Source organism: Cyprinodon variegatus, unplaced genomic scaffold, assembly GCF_000732505.1.
Source record: "Cyprinodon variegatus isolate N-32 unplaced genomic scaffold, C_variegatus-1.0 Scaffold0, whole genome shotgun sequence".
In the NCBI taxonomy this organism is placed as follows: Eukaryota; Metazoa; Chordata; class Actinopteri; order Cyprinodontiformes; family Cyprinodontidae; genus Cyprinodon; species Cyprinodon variegatus.
Window position 1 is genome coordinate 2,634,989 of NW_015150453.1, and position 14,305 is coordinate 2,649,293.

The window sequence follows — 14,305 nt, forward strand, 5'->3', positions numbered from 1 at the left end:
ATTTTGATAGAGGCAACATAAAAGATGAATTAAGAACTAAATACTGTAACTCTACCAGTTAAAACAGCTACAGAGTTTGTGAGGGATAGTCTTTGAGAACATGATTTAGGCCCATAAATTGTATAGACCTGGATTTAACAGATATTTATTGATTAGTGAAGTTTCGGCTTTGTTTACTACATAATGTACCACACTCCTGATGTTCAGATGCGTAATGTTTTGTTTATCTCTTAGAGCCAAAAACAACTGAACCTTTTATAAAAATAAATGTTTTACTAGTCTCACAATAGCCCACACCACCTGCATTAATCTCTGCCTATTTATGTCTGTAATGGACGTGTTATGCTCCCAGTCTCAACTAACGCTTTGTAAAACAAGCCTAAAATGATAAACAGGATTTGTGATGCTGCAACCACATGGATCTCCATGGTTCTCCAGACATAGATGAACTGATCCAGAATGATGGGTTCTACATATTTCACCAAAACAAAGCCTTTATATAAATCCTTTCCTAATAGACTCCAAAACACTCTCAAATTGATCAATCAAAGGCCAATGTTCCACAAAGCCCAACATTTGGTCCATAGCATGACTCAGGGAGGTTCAAACTCTTACATTTTCCATTGCATGGTTCAACAAGTCCGTTTGATGCACTGGTCCACCTTGGTTCCCGACTGCTCGACAAATATTTGGAGCGCCATTCTCATCTCTATCTGTAATCACGACAAGCATTAGCCTCCGACTAAGAATAGCTGATCAGATAATGCTACTGCAGAGACATTAATGGAACATTACACAGACATTAAAAAGCCTGGCATCACATCATTGCTCCATCAACACAACCAGAGCCAAAGAAACTGTTCATGAGATAAAGTAATAGCCATACTGGGGATTCTGTTACTGTTCACAAGCTGTGGAGTTTCAAAGCCAAACTAATGTTGCTAACAAGCTGAGACACTCAGAGTTCTAAATTTGCCAGTAAATTAAAAATTATTTTTAAGTCTACAATTAAAAAGACAGGCAGATATGTTCTTCCATTTCTTCCTTTTAACTGATAACCCATTCTTTTGGGATTCTTATCTTTGTTAGTAAACATTGGATTTAGAAATGTGGACTTTTTTTTTTTTTTTAGAAATTTTAGATATAACAATACAGAGAGAAATGAAGGGGCTAGGAGTTTTACCCCCACTGACCACAATAATCACTACATTTGCACTGGTCAATTGGCAGTGCTTGGAAGTGCTCATACATAGTGTATATCTCAGTTCCTGAGCTCAGATAAGAGCAGCAGGAAATCAGTGTGAGAAAAGTTGCTTAGAGAGCAACATAACCTGCGGCCAGCCATGCTGCCTTCTGAAGCTAAGGGACTAGAGCGGTAGATTCGAGGAGACCACTGGGCACCGAAACGGAGAGATAAGGCAGCTCCAGAGAAGAGAGAAGGAGCACAGCTGAAGTTTGGATAAGTTCACTGGGGGAACAGCAGCAGAGCAGGGAGAAGCTGCAATCGACCGATGCTACCTGGGCTAACTGTGGAGGATCCAAGGAGCACTGTCAAAGATCGAATAGTCCACTGGGGAAAATAAACGCTTTTTTACCCCGAGTGTCTATGCTGGAGGTAGGATGATTAAACAGTGCTTCTACAGCTTAATAAATAACAACTCAAGGTTCTTAATTACAACTAAATTTAGCCCAGTCTGGGAAATGATTAGGGAAGCTCACAGCTTCAACTAGTACAGCTAGAAACCTCTGATAACAGCTGAAATCTTGGTGTCATGATTGACGCAGAACTGAACCTTCAGAGGCTCATAAAGACAGTTACAAATTCAGCCTTTTATCACCTGAAGAACATTTCCAGGGTCAAAGAACTAATGTCCAAGCAGGATCTAGAAAAACTCATTCATGCATTTATCTTTAGAAGAATTGTTTACAGCAATAGTGCCTTAATAAGTTTGACTAAAAAGTCCATCAGACAGCTGCAACTGAACCAAAATGCTGCTGCTTGTGTTCTCACTAGAACTAAGAAAATAGAGCACATCAGTCCAGTTCTGAAGTCCTTCCATTGGCTCACTGTGGCTCAGATAATAGATTCTCTTATGTGGAAAAAACTTCCAGAGGACTGTAAAATGTGCTGAAAGCCTGAGTTCTTTTAACTAAAAAAAAAAAAACATCTGTTTAGAGCTGCCTTTGACTGTTGAAGTTAAACTGTTAACTGAGGTATTATTAATTAAAGAATGTGGCCCGATGGTTTTGTTTCATTACCTGCTTTTACCATGTTTTTTTTTTTTTATCTTTATTAGCTTTAACTTTGCTTTAATTTTTCCTTCTACTACATTGTCTAATTCATGTAAATCACTTTGAATTGTCCATGTACTTAAATGTGCTATACAAATAAACTTGCTTTACCCTATGTTTTCAGGGCGTTGTGGTTCGACAACCTTTGTTTTTTCTCTTCTGAAATTGCACAAAATGATTTCACATTTTTATCAATACTCCTACGTATCTAGCAAATACCACTTTGAATTTTCATTTATATTTTGTCCTTTATTTGCAGTAAATATATTTACAAATTCAGCGAGTATTCTGAAATTGATGGATTTTTTTTTAGACTTTTTATATTCAAGCGACCTTTTATATTCAAGGAGCTCCTATACGTTTATACAAATATCCAAACACTGAACGCTTTAGCTTATTATGTCAGAATATTCTACAAGCTCCGTAATGTTAACACCGACTTTTACAGACTCAAAATGTCATTAAACATTTACACACTCAGTATATGTGCAAACACATTCGGCATTCAGGGGCAGTTTAATCGGCCTCATATTTTACTCTCCATCTGCAAGGACACTTAACCTCAGAAAGTCAGTGTGTATATGTGGGTGAGGGTTTGTAGATGGCAAAACAAGAGCCCATTCTCTGTCTGTGTTTTTATTCACGGGGGGTGAGCCTTAAATAGAGAGACCTCTATCTGTCAAACCCACCAAAAACCACAAACCCACATTCAGAGGACAGACTCATGGGTCAGAAACTTAAGGCCATCACCCCAGACAATCCTGTTAGGGTTGAGGAAACCTGCCTGCTGGGCTCGATGTGCATGTGTGTGAAAGCAGGAGCTGGATGTGACCAGCAGTCACAGTGTGCAACAGTAAACCAATAGCGCTGTACACCCTCTTACCGGTCCGACAGACTGACACAGCTGGACTGTATAATTTAGCTATGTTGGTACAAGTCCCCTACAGCTCTAAATGCTGATTCTCACCGAGTTACCACACGTTTCATTACTTGTGCAGTTTTTCCTCTGCTGCTGACCTTACAACTGACTTGGGAATGACACTGCAGCAAATAGGCAGGTTCGCTTTGATTTACTTCACACATTAAAAGGTGGAGGAAGTCACTTCATGCTGCTTAATGCAAAATTAAGATGTGTGACTAGCATTTAGTATTTTATGATAGACTTCCTTGAAGCGGACATCGAAGACACAAATCTGCTAGTGTGCAAACTGTTATTCAGCTGATATCTATCACCCTATAATTTATGGCTATTCTGATGTCAGATTTGTGTAATTATTACTATAATTTAGGGTTACCATGCAATTTTTGTAGGGTAGAGCATCCTCTGAAATTATCAGGAAACTCTAACTTTTCCAAAGTGGAAATCCTTAAATCCTTTTCTTTTCTTTTAGCTTTAACTGTATCCACTAGAATAGATGGTTAACCTGTAATATTTTATTTCAGATATCTTCCAAAATTTTTACATTTATTCTGACTCTTATTGCAAAACAAAAAAACAAAACAACAAAAACCTACGATTGCCTATCAACTGACTGGTTTGGTCTTTTTCTGCAAAACTGAACAAAATCTCTGTTTTCCAAGTTTATATTAAAGAGGCACCAAAGGGTTAGAGGCTGATTTCCAGCTGAGTGATCTGCTTTCTTTTAAAGAAATATTACATAAGAATATATTATAATATCATTGATATATGATTTAAGCCTTGATGCTAAGAGAAAATGCAGCAGAATTAGAAAGCAGATAAGAAGAACTTGTTCTTATTGTATTCAGTGTTCTTATCTAAAACTGGCTTAAACATGGTACATTAGCGATTAGCTCGGTCTGTAATGTGAGTGTAGCTAGCACTGCAAAAATAAAAGTCTCAGTTTGTTTTCCCAAAAGAATACAGAGCCTTAACTTATTTTACAAATCTACAAAATTACCAAATCCAGAATTCTTTCTAGACATAGAAAGGTTTAAAGCTAAAAAAAAGGGGTAAAATGGAGAAAGTCGATATACATAATTTGGCCTTCCTGTTATTTGATGACCGTCTGAAGTTAAGTCTAACCTGCTTTCCTTCAGTCTGTAGGAAAGCAGACTGTTGCACTCATGCATCTACATGTTGCTGATAATACCGTTTGGTTGTCAGTAATATTTGTCAATGCTTACTGATTACTGCAACAGTGTTTTCACAGGTCTGCCTAAAAAGTGGATCAGACAGCTGCAGCTGATCCAGAACGCTGCTGCCCGTGACCTCACTAAGACTAAGAAAGTAGAGCACATCACCCCAGTTCTAAAGTCCTTACACTGGCTCCCTTTATCTCAGAGAATAGACTTTAAAATACTTCTGTTAGTTTATAAATCTCTGAATGGCTTAGCACCTAAATACATCACAGACTTGCCATCAGTGTATCAACCCTCCAGACCACTCAGGTCTTCTGGCTCCAGCCTGCTCTGCAGACCTAGAACCAGAACTAAACATGGAGAAGCAGCATTTAGTTCCTATGCTCCACTTATCTGGAACAAACTTCCAGAAAACTGTAAAAGTGCGGAAAGCCTGAGTTCCTTTAAATCAAGACTAAAAACACATTCGTTTAGGATTGCCTTCGACTGTTCTAGTTAAACAGTTCAACTAAAACATATTTTCTTTAGTCCAACTGTTTTTAATATTCTTTTTGTTTATGCATTTTTCATTTTATTTTATTAATTTTTTTTTATTGCTTTGATTGATTGCTTTGATTCTGTTTTATCTTCCTGTATTTTAATCATGTAAAGCACTTTGCATTGTCTTTGTACTGAATTGTGCTATACAAACAAATTTGCCTTGCCCTGCCTTGCCTTGCTTAGTAAGATGCATTCACTAGTGGTTAAGGGGATCAGATTTTTGAGTTTCTGTCCAGTCCATCACTGATAAGGGTTATTAAGTGCCTAAAATTGTATGATTCCAATCAATGGCAAATTTCTTTAATCATCGCTAATTAATTTAGATCAAATGTAATGAATGTCGGAGAGAATAACAGGCAAGGAAATTATATTAATTTTCTGTCCTGGTGAAAGAAACATAATTTGTGTTCTTTAAAAAGTCCCTAATAGTGTTTATGTAGGTTCATGGTAGATTTATCAAATGTTAAATTACAGAGAAATAGTTTTTCTTTCCCTTTATAATATACAATTTGCTATGGGTAGAACTTGATTTTGGTAGAGCGAACATTAGAACATTAGATTGTTGATGCATTGAGTAACTAAGCACAGTTATTCTACCACATAGATCATCAGATCATAAATGCTTGGTGCTAGATTACACAAGTTTGCTTCCTGTCTCTATAGGAAATTATGTCAAAAATCGCTTTAGCGTGATCATGTATTATCTTTTCCAGAGTTTGGCTCATCTGCTTCTTCTTATCTGTGTTCTCTTTTAAATGCTTTCCATGAAGACATTGGCTTTTATGTGGATTCATCACCTAATGGAAAGATCTTAACAACATACTAATGCATAAAGAACACTAATGGGTGAAGAAAAGAACAGCAGCTAATGGAGAGTTGAGAGGCAACTCTAATGTGCTTGAATGGCTGGTGCAAATTAGCTACCAAGACTGCCAGATTTATGTTTCTATTTAATGTCTCCGCCATTTCATATTTTTGGAGATTTGTTCATTTTTTTCACAGTTTTGGGTAAGAAAAATCCCCTTCTTTGTAATGGGTGTAGATCAATTCATACCTACAGAGCAGGTATTTTATATCAGCAATGCCAGTGATGATTTTGGTTTATTGAAAGAAAATGTGGCTTTGTGAATCAGTTGGTTTGATTTAAGGTCCTATTCTACTGATCCTGACCGGGAAATAATAATCAAACAGGCCTGACATAAAACAGGGTTATAATGAAATAGCAACAAGTGGAAATGAGGGTAAAAAATGGTGAAGTTGTGAATGGACCTGTAGTTGGACAAAGCCCTGGCCTGCAGGCTACTAGCTGTTGGAAAATTTATATTAGTAATAAGGAGACCACAGGCGAGGATCTAACACCGCCTTTGATAAGAGCTTTACAGCCTCAAAGATCAGATCAAGGGAGGAGAACAAAGTCCTTGTTCGTTGGGAGCACAAATTAACTTCAGGGTAACTGAGACCAAAAAAATAAAAAATTACATTTCCCACACACTTTTATAATGACGACTAATACTGATGTGCTAATAAAAAAGAAGGGCAGACATGAATGTACACTTTCCTGTTAGTGCATGTGTGTCTGTACGGTTGTATGTGTGGATCTGCGGTCTGGATCATGTCTGTGATCCCAGCCTGGCTACAGGGGAGGAGCAGAACAAAAAGAGATGCAGCAGCAGGAAATGGAAGGAAGACACTCTCCCTTCTTCCTTTCATCCCTCTTTAAAATCTCTGTTTCAAGAGAAGGAAAAAAGGAGCGTGCTCTGCCCTCCTCTCTCCTTGTGTCCGACCCTCAGACATCTTTTGATGCCTTTCAAGTCGACCAAATGAGCTTTCCGGTTGCCATGTTAGCTAACGGGAAGGTGTGTGTGCAGGATTTGGCATGAGGCCTAATTACTTTTAAGACAGGTAGGCGGAAGGTGTGTGTTCCTTTGTGTTAGAAAATACGGGCTTTGAACAGATTTGTTTTCGGTCACCTTGTTCCCTGGTTTTTATGGGAGCTGTAAGGTGGCCTTTGGATCTGAGGGATTTTCTGGCACTTTGTCAACATCTGATAAGAATAGTTTACAGAAGAGTCGAGTCTAATTAAACCCTGCAGAGAGAACAAAAACATTAAGTTTCTATATAGCAGTTTTCCTTTTAAACTGAAACATGTAGAATCAGCTTGTTTGGCTACATTATTAATGGTGAAATGACCTTAAAAAGCAGTTAGCTCAAAGGGGTCAGAAGAGACTTAAATGTTTAATAGAAAATCACAACAGTAAGTCTAAGTATGGTCTGCTTTTTCTCCTTTTATCACAAGTCTGGACATGATCTTATCCTCGTTCATTCTTTTACTTACCAATCGTTTCCCCTGTAACCTTCATTCTTTTCTTTGAACACAAACCGCAGACATGATCAGGAGCTTTCCTTGGCAAACGGCACTAATTAGAGATTTTCTTTAAGTTCTGCCTTGTAAGAGTTGGGTCTATTGGTATGTGTGGTGGAGAGGAGGGGGGAGAGGGGGGTATTTGTGTGCAAAAGAGCAAATGAGAGAAAAAGCCACAAGAGGAAAGCTGTGCTAAGTCCCTGTTTGGATATTAAGCCTGGGTTCATCGTACACAAACACAGACATAAAGCCCAAATAATAGTGAATCAACTTGTGTCTAAAGCGCTGTTCTTATGCAGATATAACTCTCTTTGTATTGAGCTTACAGCAGATAAAACTACAATATTACTCGCCTAATGGTTATTTAAAAGCTGGCAGCAGATTAGTGGCTGTAGACAATGTCCGTGTAGGTTACTTGTTTTTTAGTTGTCATCTGAATGGGTTACATTATAAAATAGATGGCTTTGCATAAATGCAGGAAAATAAGGCTTTTCAGATTATATACAGTTGAATCAGTAGGTTCCAACAGTGAAATTCTGATGATAAATTGAACATTGAAGCAGAAAACGAATATATATTTGCACTTTCTTCCTGTTTCTATAGTTACTATAATCTCAGCAGGGATTAATGGAGCTGTGACAGAAGATTAAACATGACACATCTAGTTTATTTGAGTTTTATCAACCTACTATAATTCATCAGGGATAGCGCCGTGATCTGTCTGCAGTGCAGATCCATTTCTATGATAAGAGATTCTCTAACCAGACGTCCAGCAGCACTTTAAATAAGTGTTACAGGAAAAGTGTAAAAACAGCTAAGTTCCAAACTCCCGAGGTCTTGCCTAACTGGCTTTTGTCGTTGTGTTCAGTTTGGTGAAACAATGGTTGTGGTGCTCTTCATCTATTTCCAGCTTCCACCGTCACACATCAAAGATTTGATGTGAACCTCTTAAAAAGAAGCTGATCTGTCTTCAGTCTGTGAAACATTATCTCTTTATAATGGTTGCAGAAACAATCCCTGTGCTAAATGTCCAGTATTTGATGTAGCCAAGTGAACCTAGACTTTAAAAAAAGATGTTAAATACTCATCATTTGGAAAAAAAAAAAAAGAAAAGTTTTCACTCTCTGAAACACTCATACAATCCACAGTGGAAAAACACAGTTATGTTTAGGGCCACAGTCAGGATCTCCAGTTTCTTTTTTATTTTAGGAATCCTCTATGGATCCAGACCAAGTATAAGTTATGTCTCCTGCCAATACCTGCCCAACAATTCCTCTGACAACTTAAGTAATCTTGATAAACCTTTTTCTCATATTTTTCCATTTCATAGTTGTTGCTCCTGATTCAACCTGAAACAAGCCATAACTTCTCTGTAACTGAGTCAGTTACTGTAGCGACTGAGTGAGGAATATCCACTACATGTAGCTAAACTATTCAGTGATAAGGGATTTCTTTCCACTATAATACATTTTTTAAACCAATTTTTTCCCAATCAAATCTTTTTATTTACCTCTAAACAATTGGGTTGATAATTTCAAAGAGCACATACAAGCTTTTTTTTTAAAGCAGGATTTTTGGAAAAGAAGAACCCTTATTGAGGTGAAGCCTTACTTCCCGCTGAAAGAGCTGGAAAAGATTATCCATGCCTTCCTAACATATCCTAAAGACTTCTGTGATGCTCTTCATGTCCCTCTACCGATTCGCTGTGCATCGTTCAAACTCTGTGAGAATCGAGCAGCACATCTTTTTAACTGAAAGGAAAAACTGTGAGCAAATAACTCCAGATTTGTCATTTCGCATCTGGCTTGTCGTTCACTTCTGAAATTAATTTCAAGCTTTGAGTGATTTACACCTGTCATTATTTAACTGGAAATATTAGCAAAGAAGTAAGGCTAATGACAAATCAGACAGTTTCTCACTTAAAGTTAAATTATGGATTAGTTTATATAGTTTAAGTTCAATACCTATACTTAAATCTAATCAGACTCTTGTTTTTAGTAGACTATACTACTATAGTACAATAAAATGCAATTGTTTTACATAATCTTCTTCCGTTTAACATCATTCTTTATTTCTATATTTTTTTTACTCTAAACTTATGTGTTTTGCTGTAAAACTCTGGCCCTTCAATGCAAATGTTCTACAGTATAAGAATAAAATGAACTTTGATGTGAACAGATCAAATATGGTTGTAAGGATAGAGGGACGAGGCTGTTTAGTAACTGAAGAAATTCTGGTTGATGAAACCCAGACACGGTTGAAACCAAACGGCTATTATCCGATGGTTGCAGCTAAAACAAGCTCTGCTTGGCTTGCTGCTCTAATGGATGAGTGTTTTGGTGGGGATACAGAACTAAATACACTATTATATAAAAGCTAAACATAAGAAAAAATAATCTATGATAACTTTTTTCAAGCATTTTAAAACACTCTCTCCTAAAGATGATTGAGAGACCGGATGATGGGCTGTGTAGACGAACACTTTGTATATTCGTGTGTATCTAATGATCCCAGCGTCGCCCTCTCAGTGTCTCCCACACCTCCCCTTCTCATTAGCTGTGACGCCTGAGTGGATTAACCGCACATGTGCACATCCAGCACGCACAGACAAACCAGGCACTAATGAAAGTAGAACCCATCAAAGCGAATCTGTGTTTGTGTTAAAGCGAGACAAACCATCATAAAAAAAGGATTTGTGCCCACCAGAAAGGCCTTTGTGGTAGCCGTGTTTCGGTGTGTGTCTGAGTCTCGGAGCAGGAGCCAACAAATAAAATCCACTTTGTTTTATGTATGTTTATGCTTTTAAACTGTGTGTACATTCAAAACATCTGGTTATTGTTTTCAGGATTATATAATGTAGTAAAACACTAAAAGGGATTAAATGCTGAAAAAAGAAAAGAGAAACCAAAAAAGGAAATGAAAACAAATGTGGGACGAAAAATGACTTATGAATAGAAAATAGATGAAGATTATATCTCTTTTTGATCTAATGATTCTCAATCAGACTGGTAGAAAGAGTGAGAGGAGAGCAGAGATAAATAAATATAAATAGGGGTGCACCGATTGCAGTTTTCCGGCCGATTTCCGATCACCGATCTTTAAAAAGTCTGCCCTGCCGATTCCGATTTTGGTTGATACCGATTTTATTATTTTTTTGCTATAACCAACACTGTGTTACAAGATCGCAATTCACTTTCAATGTTACAATCTTTTCTTGAAAAACATGCCCTTCAACAATAGCCTTGAACCATTATAAACTTGTTTTAACTGCCCATGAGGTAGAGCCTTGACATAGAAATGAATTAAATAATAAATATTAATTAAATAAAACAAACTTAAGACTACAACATTGGCCTTTTGATTTTTTACATTTCAAAAAACAAAACTTCAACAAAAGATCAGAAAAAATATGGAATAGCAACTGATCTTAAGACACTCGCGGAGGTAAATAGATCGGTGATTAAGATTGGTTTCATATGTAAATATCGGCCGATCACCAATCACCCTAAATTAAGAAAATCGGGGCCAATCGATCGGCCAGCCGATTTATCGGTGCACCCCTAAATATAAATAAATAAAAAAAACATATTACTGGTCAATCTATCTGTCAAACTCCTATATTACTTACACACAACTCCTATTATATACACTGTACTTAATCTGTATTATTTTTTGTATTTTTTTTTTTGGCTTAATTTTAACTCCATTTAACTTAATACTTTTCTGCCCTGTAAGCTGCTGGTAACCTTAATTTCCGGAGGGAGTCTTCCCCAGGAATCAATAAAGTACTGTCTAAGTCTAAGTCTAAATTTGCACACACAGCAATCAGAAACCACAGACATCCAACTAAGAATGAAGGTGTGATCAATTAAAACAGAAAATGCCAGAACACACCAAATCCGATTTTGCGTCCAACTCACAGAAAATCGTGTCGGACGAGGCCGTGGCATTTAGCGCTTGTTGAAAGTCAGTGGGGTTGATCACACCCGACAAAAATTTACGCAAGGGGGCTTGCATAGGTCCGACTGAGATAGACCCCATGTTAGTTTAACATATCTGCTTCAGGCAACGTAAAACATATCTTGATTTTCTTTTGCATCTTATTAAGCAGAGGGGCTGGACTTTAGCGGAGTTTGTAGCACTGTTCCTTTGCAGCAAGAAGGTTCTGGGTTGCATGTTTTCCATGTGCATGTGTGGGTTCTCTTCAGGTTCTTCCCACACTCCAAAATCAGGACTGTTAGGTTGATTGGCTGCTTTAAATTGTTCTTAGATGTAAGTGTGTGTCAGTGTGAATGCTCTCTGTGATGCCCTGAGGCAGACTACCTTTCCTTTCCAGGGTTCCTACAGCAAAAGGCAAGTTAAATTCAAGACTTTTTAAGACTTTTTAATGCCACGTGAAATAAAAATTTAAGACCGAATTCACAAGAAACACAAGAAAAACCCGCTTGCGACAACTAAACCCAAAGGTTTATTATAACATAAACCACTGCACTAATGTTTCAAATTTTGAAAAGCTTCCCATACAGGAAGAAACCTAAAAACACACAAATGACAGATATATTTTAACAATTATTTAACTGAATTCACAAACTTTGTTTTAGCAGGGAACAAAACAAATCAGTTTTAAAGCCCCAACATAACCAGTGCTAAGTCTTTTTTGCAGCTATTTTTCTTTGTATGGTTTTCTTAGTATGTTTGATTTGGTGATAAGTGGAGGCGTTGCAGAGACAAGGGTGGAACTAAACTGAGAAATACCGGCTGTTTCTCGGTAACTCCATTTTGACGCTTTGTGTTTCGCGCTTCGCATGTGCGACTCCACTGCCTTAATTCCCATCGTTCCGAGCTTGAATGACTTCTTGCACAAAATCCACTGAGCCTCATGTATGTTCCCTGGTTTTAGCCATGGAGAAAACTCTTGGCTGGAGACAATTTCCATTACATTTACACTTGCTCATATTTTCCAGGCAAAATGTAAATGCCGCATCTCCCAAATGTCCCGGCCGCAACAACGCTTTTATTGGTTCCGCTATCGGGACGGAACCAATAATGGCGAGCCATTTTAATTTTTTTTATAAAAAGAAAAAAAAAAAAGTCAATTTTAACGTTTTATTTAGATTACAAAAATAAATTGTAATAAAAATGATCCTATTTATGATGTTTTAAAAATTAAGACCTACTTAAGACTGATTTAAGACATTTTAATACCAATTAAGTCATTAGTAATTTTATTTTGAAGAATTCAATGCCTTTTAAGACTTTTTAAGGACCCGCAGGAACCCTGCTTTCACCCATAGGCTGCCGGAGATAGGCACAGGCCCCACCGAAACCCTCACAGAATCAGCAGGAGAAAATGTATGGATCTTTTACACAAAATAATAATCGTAATGAATTTCATCCTCAACCACATTAAGTTCACAAAACACACATAATGAAATAGTTGGTCTTCAGGGACCCCTCTGAATCTGTCCCCTTCAACCTCTAGAGGAAGAGTACCTGTTCTAAACAATCCACATAGAGTCATTTTTTTAATTTTTACATTAAAAAAAATGATAAATTATATAGTATATAAAAAAAAAAAATAAAATATTAGAACTGCTATTTTTTTAAAACATAAATCCTGTATTTCGTTTAATAAAAAAGTACAATGCAACCTCCTTTATTTATATACACAGTAGATAGCAGTCACTTCAGCTTTATAAGAAATTTTATGCTTAATTTCAGTTAAACAAGCCTAAAAAATTCAGACCATTAAAATAAATGCAACAAGTTCTTTATGCAAAAGGCACAAATATCAAAGCAGGTCCGTACTCCATCAGAAATAAATATTTCAGTTGTTTTGTTGCTGTTTATTTTCAAGTTCTTGCAGGAGCCCAGGGGTTATGTGACTTTACATAAATAAAAAAGACCTAGAGTTTAAAATCTAAACCATATGGATTCTAAAGACCACGATCCACTTTGTTAGTGAGTTAAAGCAATATGGGGAAACCAGGGGATGACAATAAGCGCTATGCCATGAGGAAAAGAGGACCTGACAAAGAATAGTAACTGTAACTAGTAACTAGTTTAAAACATGATGGATGAAGCAGAAAATAGGGAAAAAGTTATCTGTTCTCCTACCTTTCTTGACTTTTCTAGATGGTTTCTTCTTGATAAATTTGGTCATTTCTTGTGGATTTTCCACCTCCTCTCCATCACCAAGATCTTCTGCTATTGGCTCAACGCCTCCTGTGAGAAATGACAGCATCCATCAACAAACTGAGGGCTTCTATCACTGATAATATCCATCTCTATGATATAATATGTACACGCTTTTGATGTCACAGATGAAATAAGTGAAGCCCTGTGATTAAAAATAATGAGCATCTAAGGAATTTTATTTATTATCTGCAGAACCAACAAGCTGACACTGCAAAATACAAAGAATCTTTTCAAGTGGGTGTATTGTGAAACTAAAATTATACTTAGACCGTAAAGCATGATCCTTTAAGCTGCAAAAACCATTAGGTTGGTGAAAGAACTGGGCTTCAAAGTAAGACACAAAGCAATTTTAAAACAGTTATTTTAATTATGGGGACATAAGAAAGAAATCCCACCGATTTCTGGGAGATTTTAAAACCTTTCAACATCTGCTTTAACATTTATGTAGGCTGATCAGTTCTATTCCAGACAAAACATTTCTAAATCTGTCATTAATACTTTAGACATACAAACTAAATTATGATCTAAAATCTCTGTTTGCTTTCTGATCATAAAGACGGAGGAGAAAGTTAAAGTTTCTGAGATTTTTGCTCTTTCTTTGGCACACAGCCCATCTTTTAGCTAGTAAAAAAGAAGTCAATACTTGTTATCCAGATGTTCCAGAGTTGTTGTATAAGTTTGGGCATAAAACCGTATTTTGCAACAATGGTTATATGAAAACGACAAGGAATAATCATGACATACTATTTGAAACACTGAAAAATAATCAATTGATGCATTATGAATAAAATTTAATAGTGTAGCCTAGAGATG

The 14,305-nt window shown here is 36.8% G+C and overlaps 1 protein-coding gene across 2 annotated transcripts in view; it reads right to left on the reverse strand.

The window, feature by feature from the left end:
• The window catches only part of bbs9 (Bardet-Biedl syndrome 9), a 212,420-nt gene that overhangs the window by 65,067 nt on the left and 133,048 nt on the right, over positions 1–14,305 (reverse strand). For both annotated transcript variants that reach the window (XM_015372902.1, XM_015372077.1), the window contains exon 21: positions 13,412–13,519. In XM_015372902.1, the coding sequence (XP_015228388.1) occupies positions 13,412–13,519 (108 nt within the window). The remainder of the gene's footprint in view (positions 1–13,411; positions 13,520–14,305) is intronic.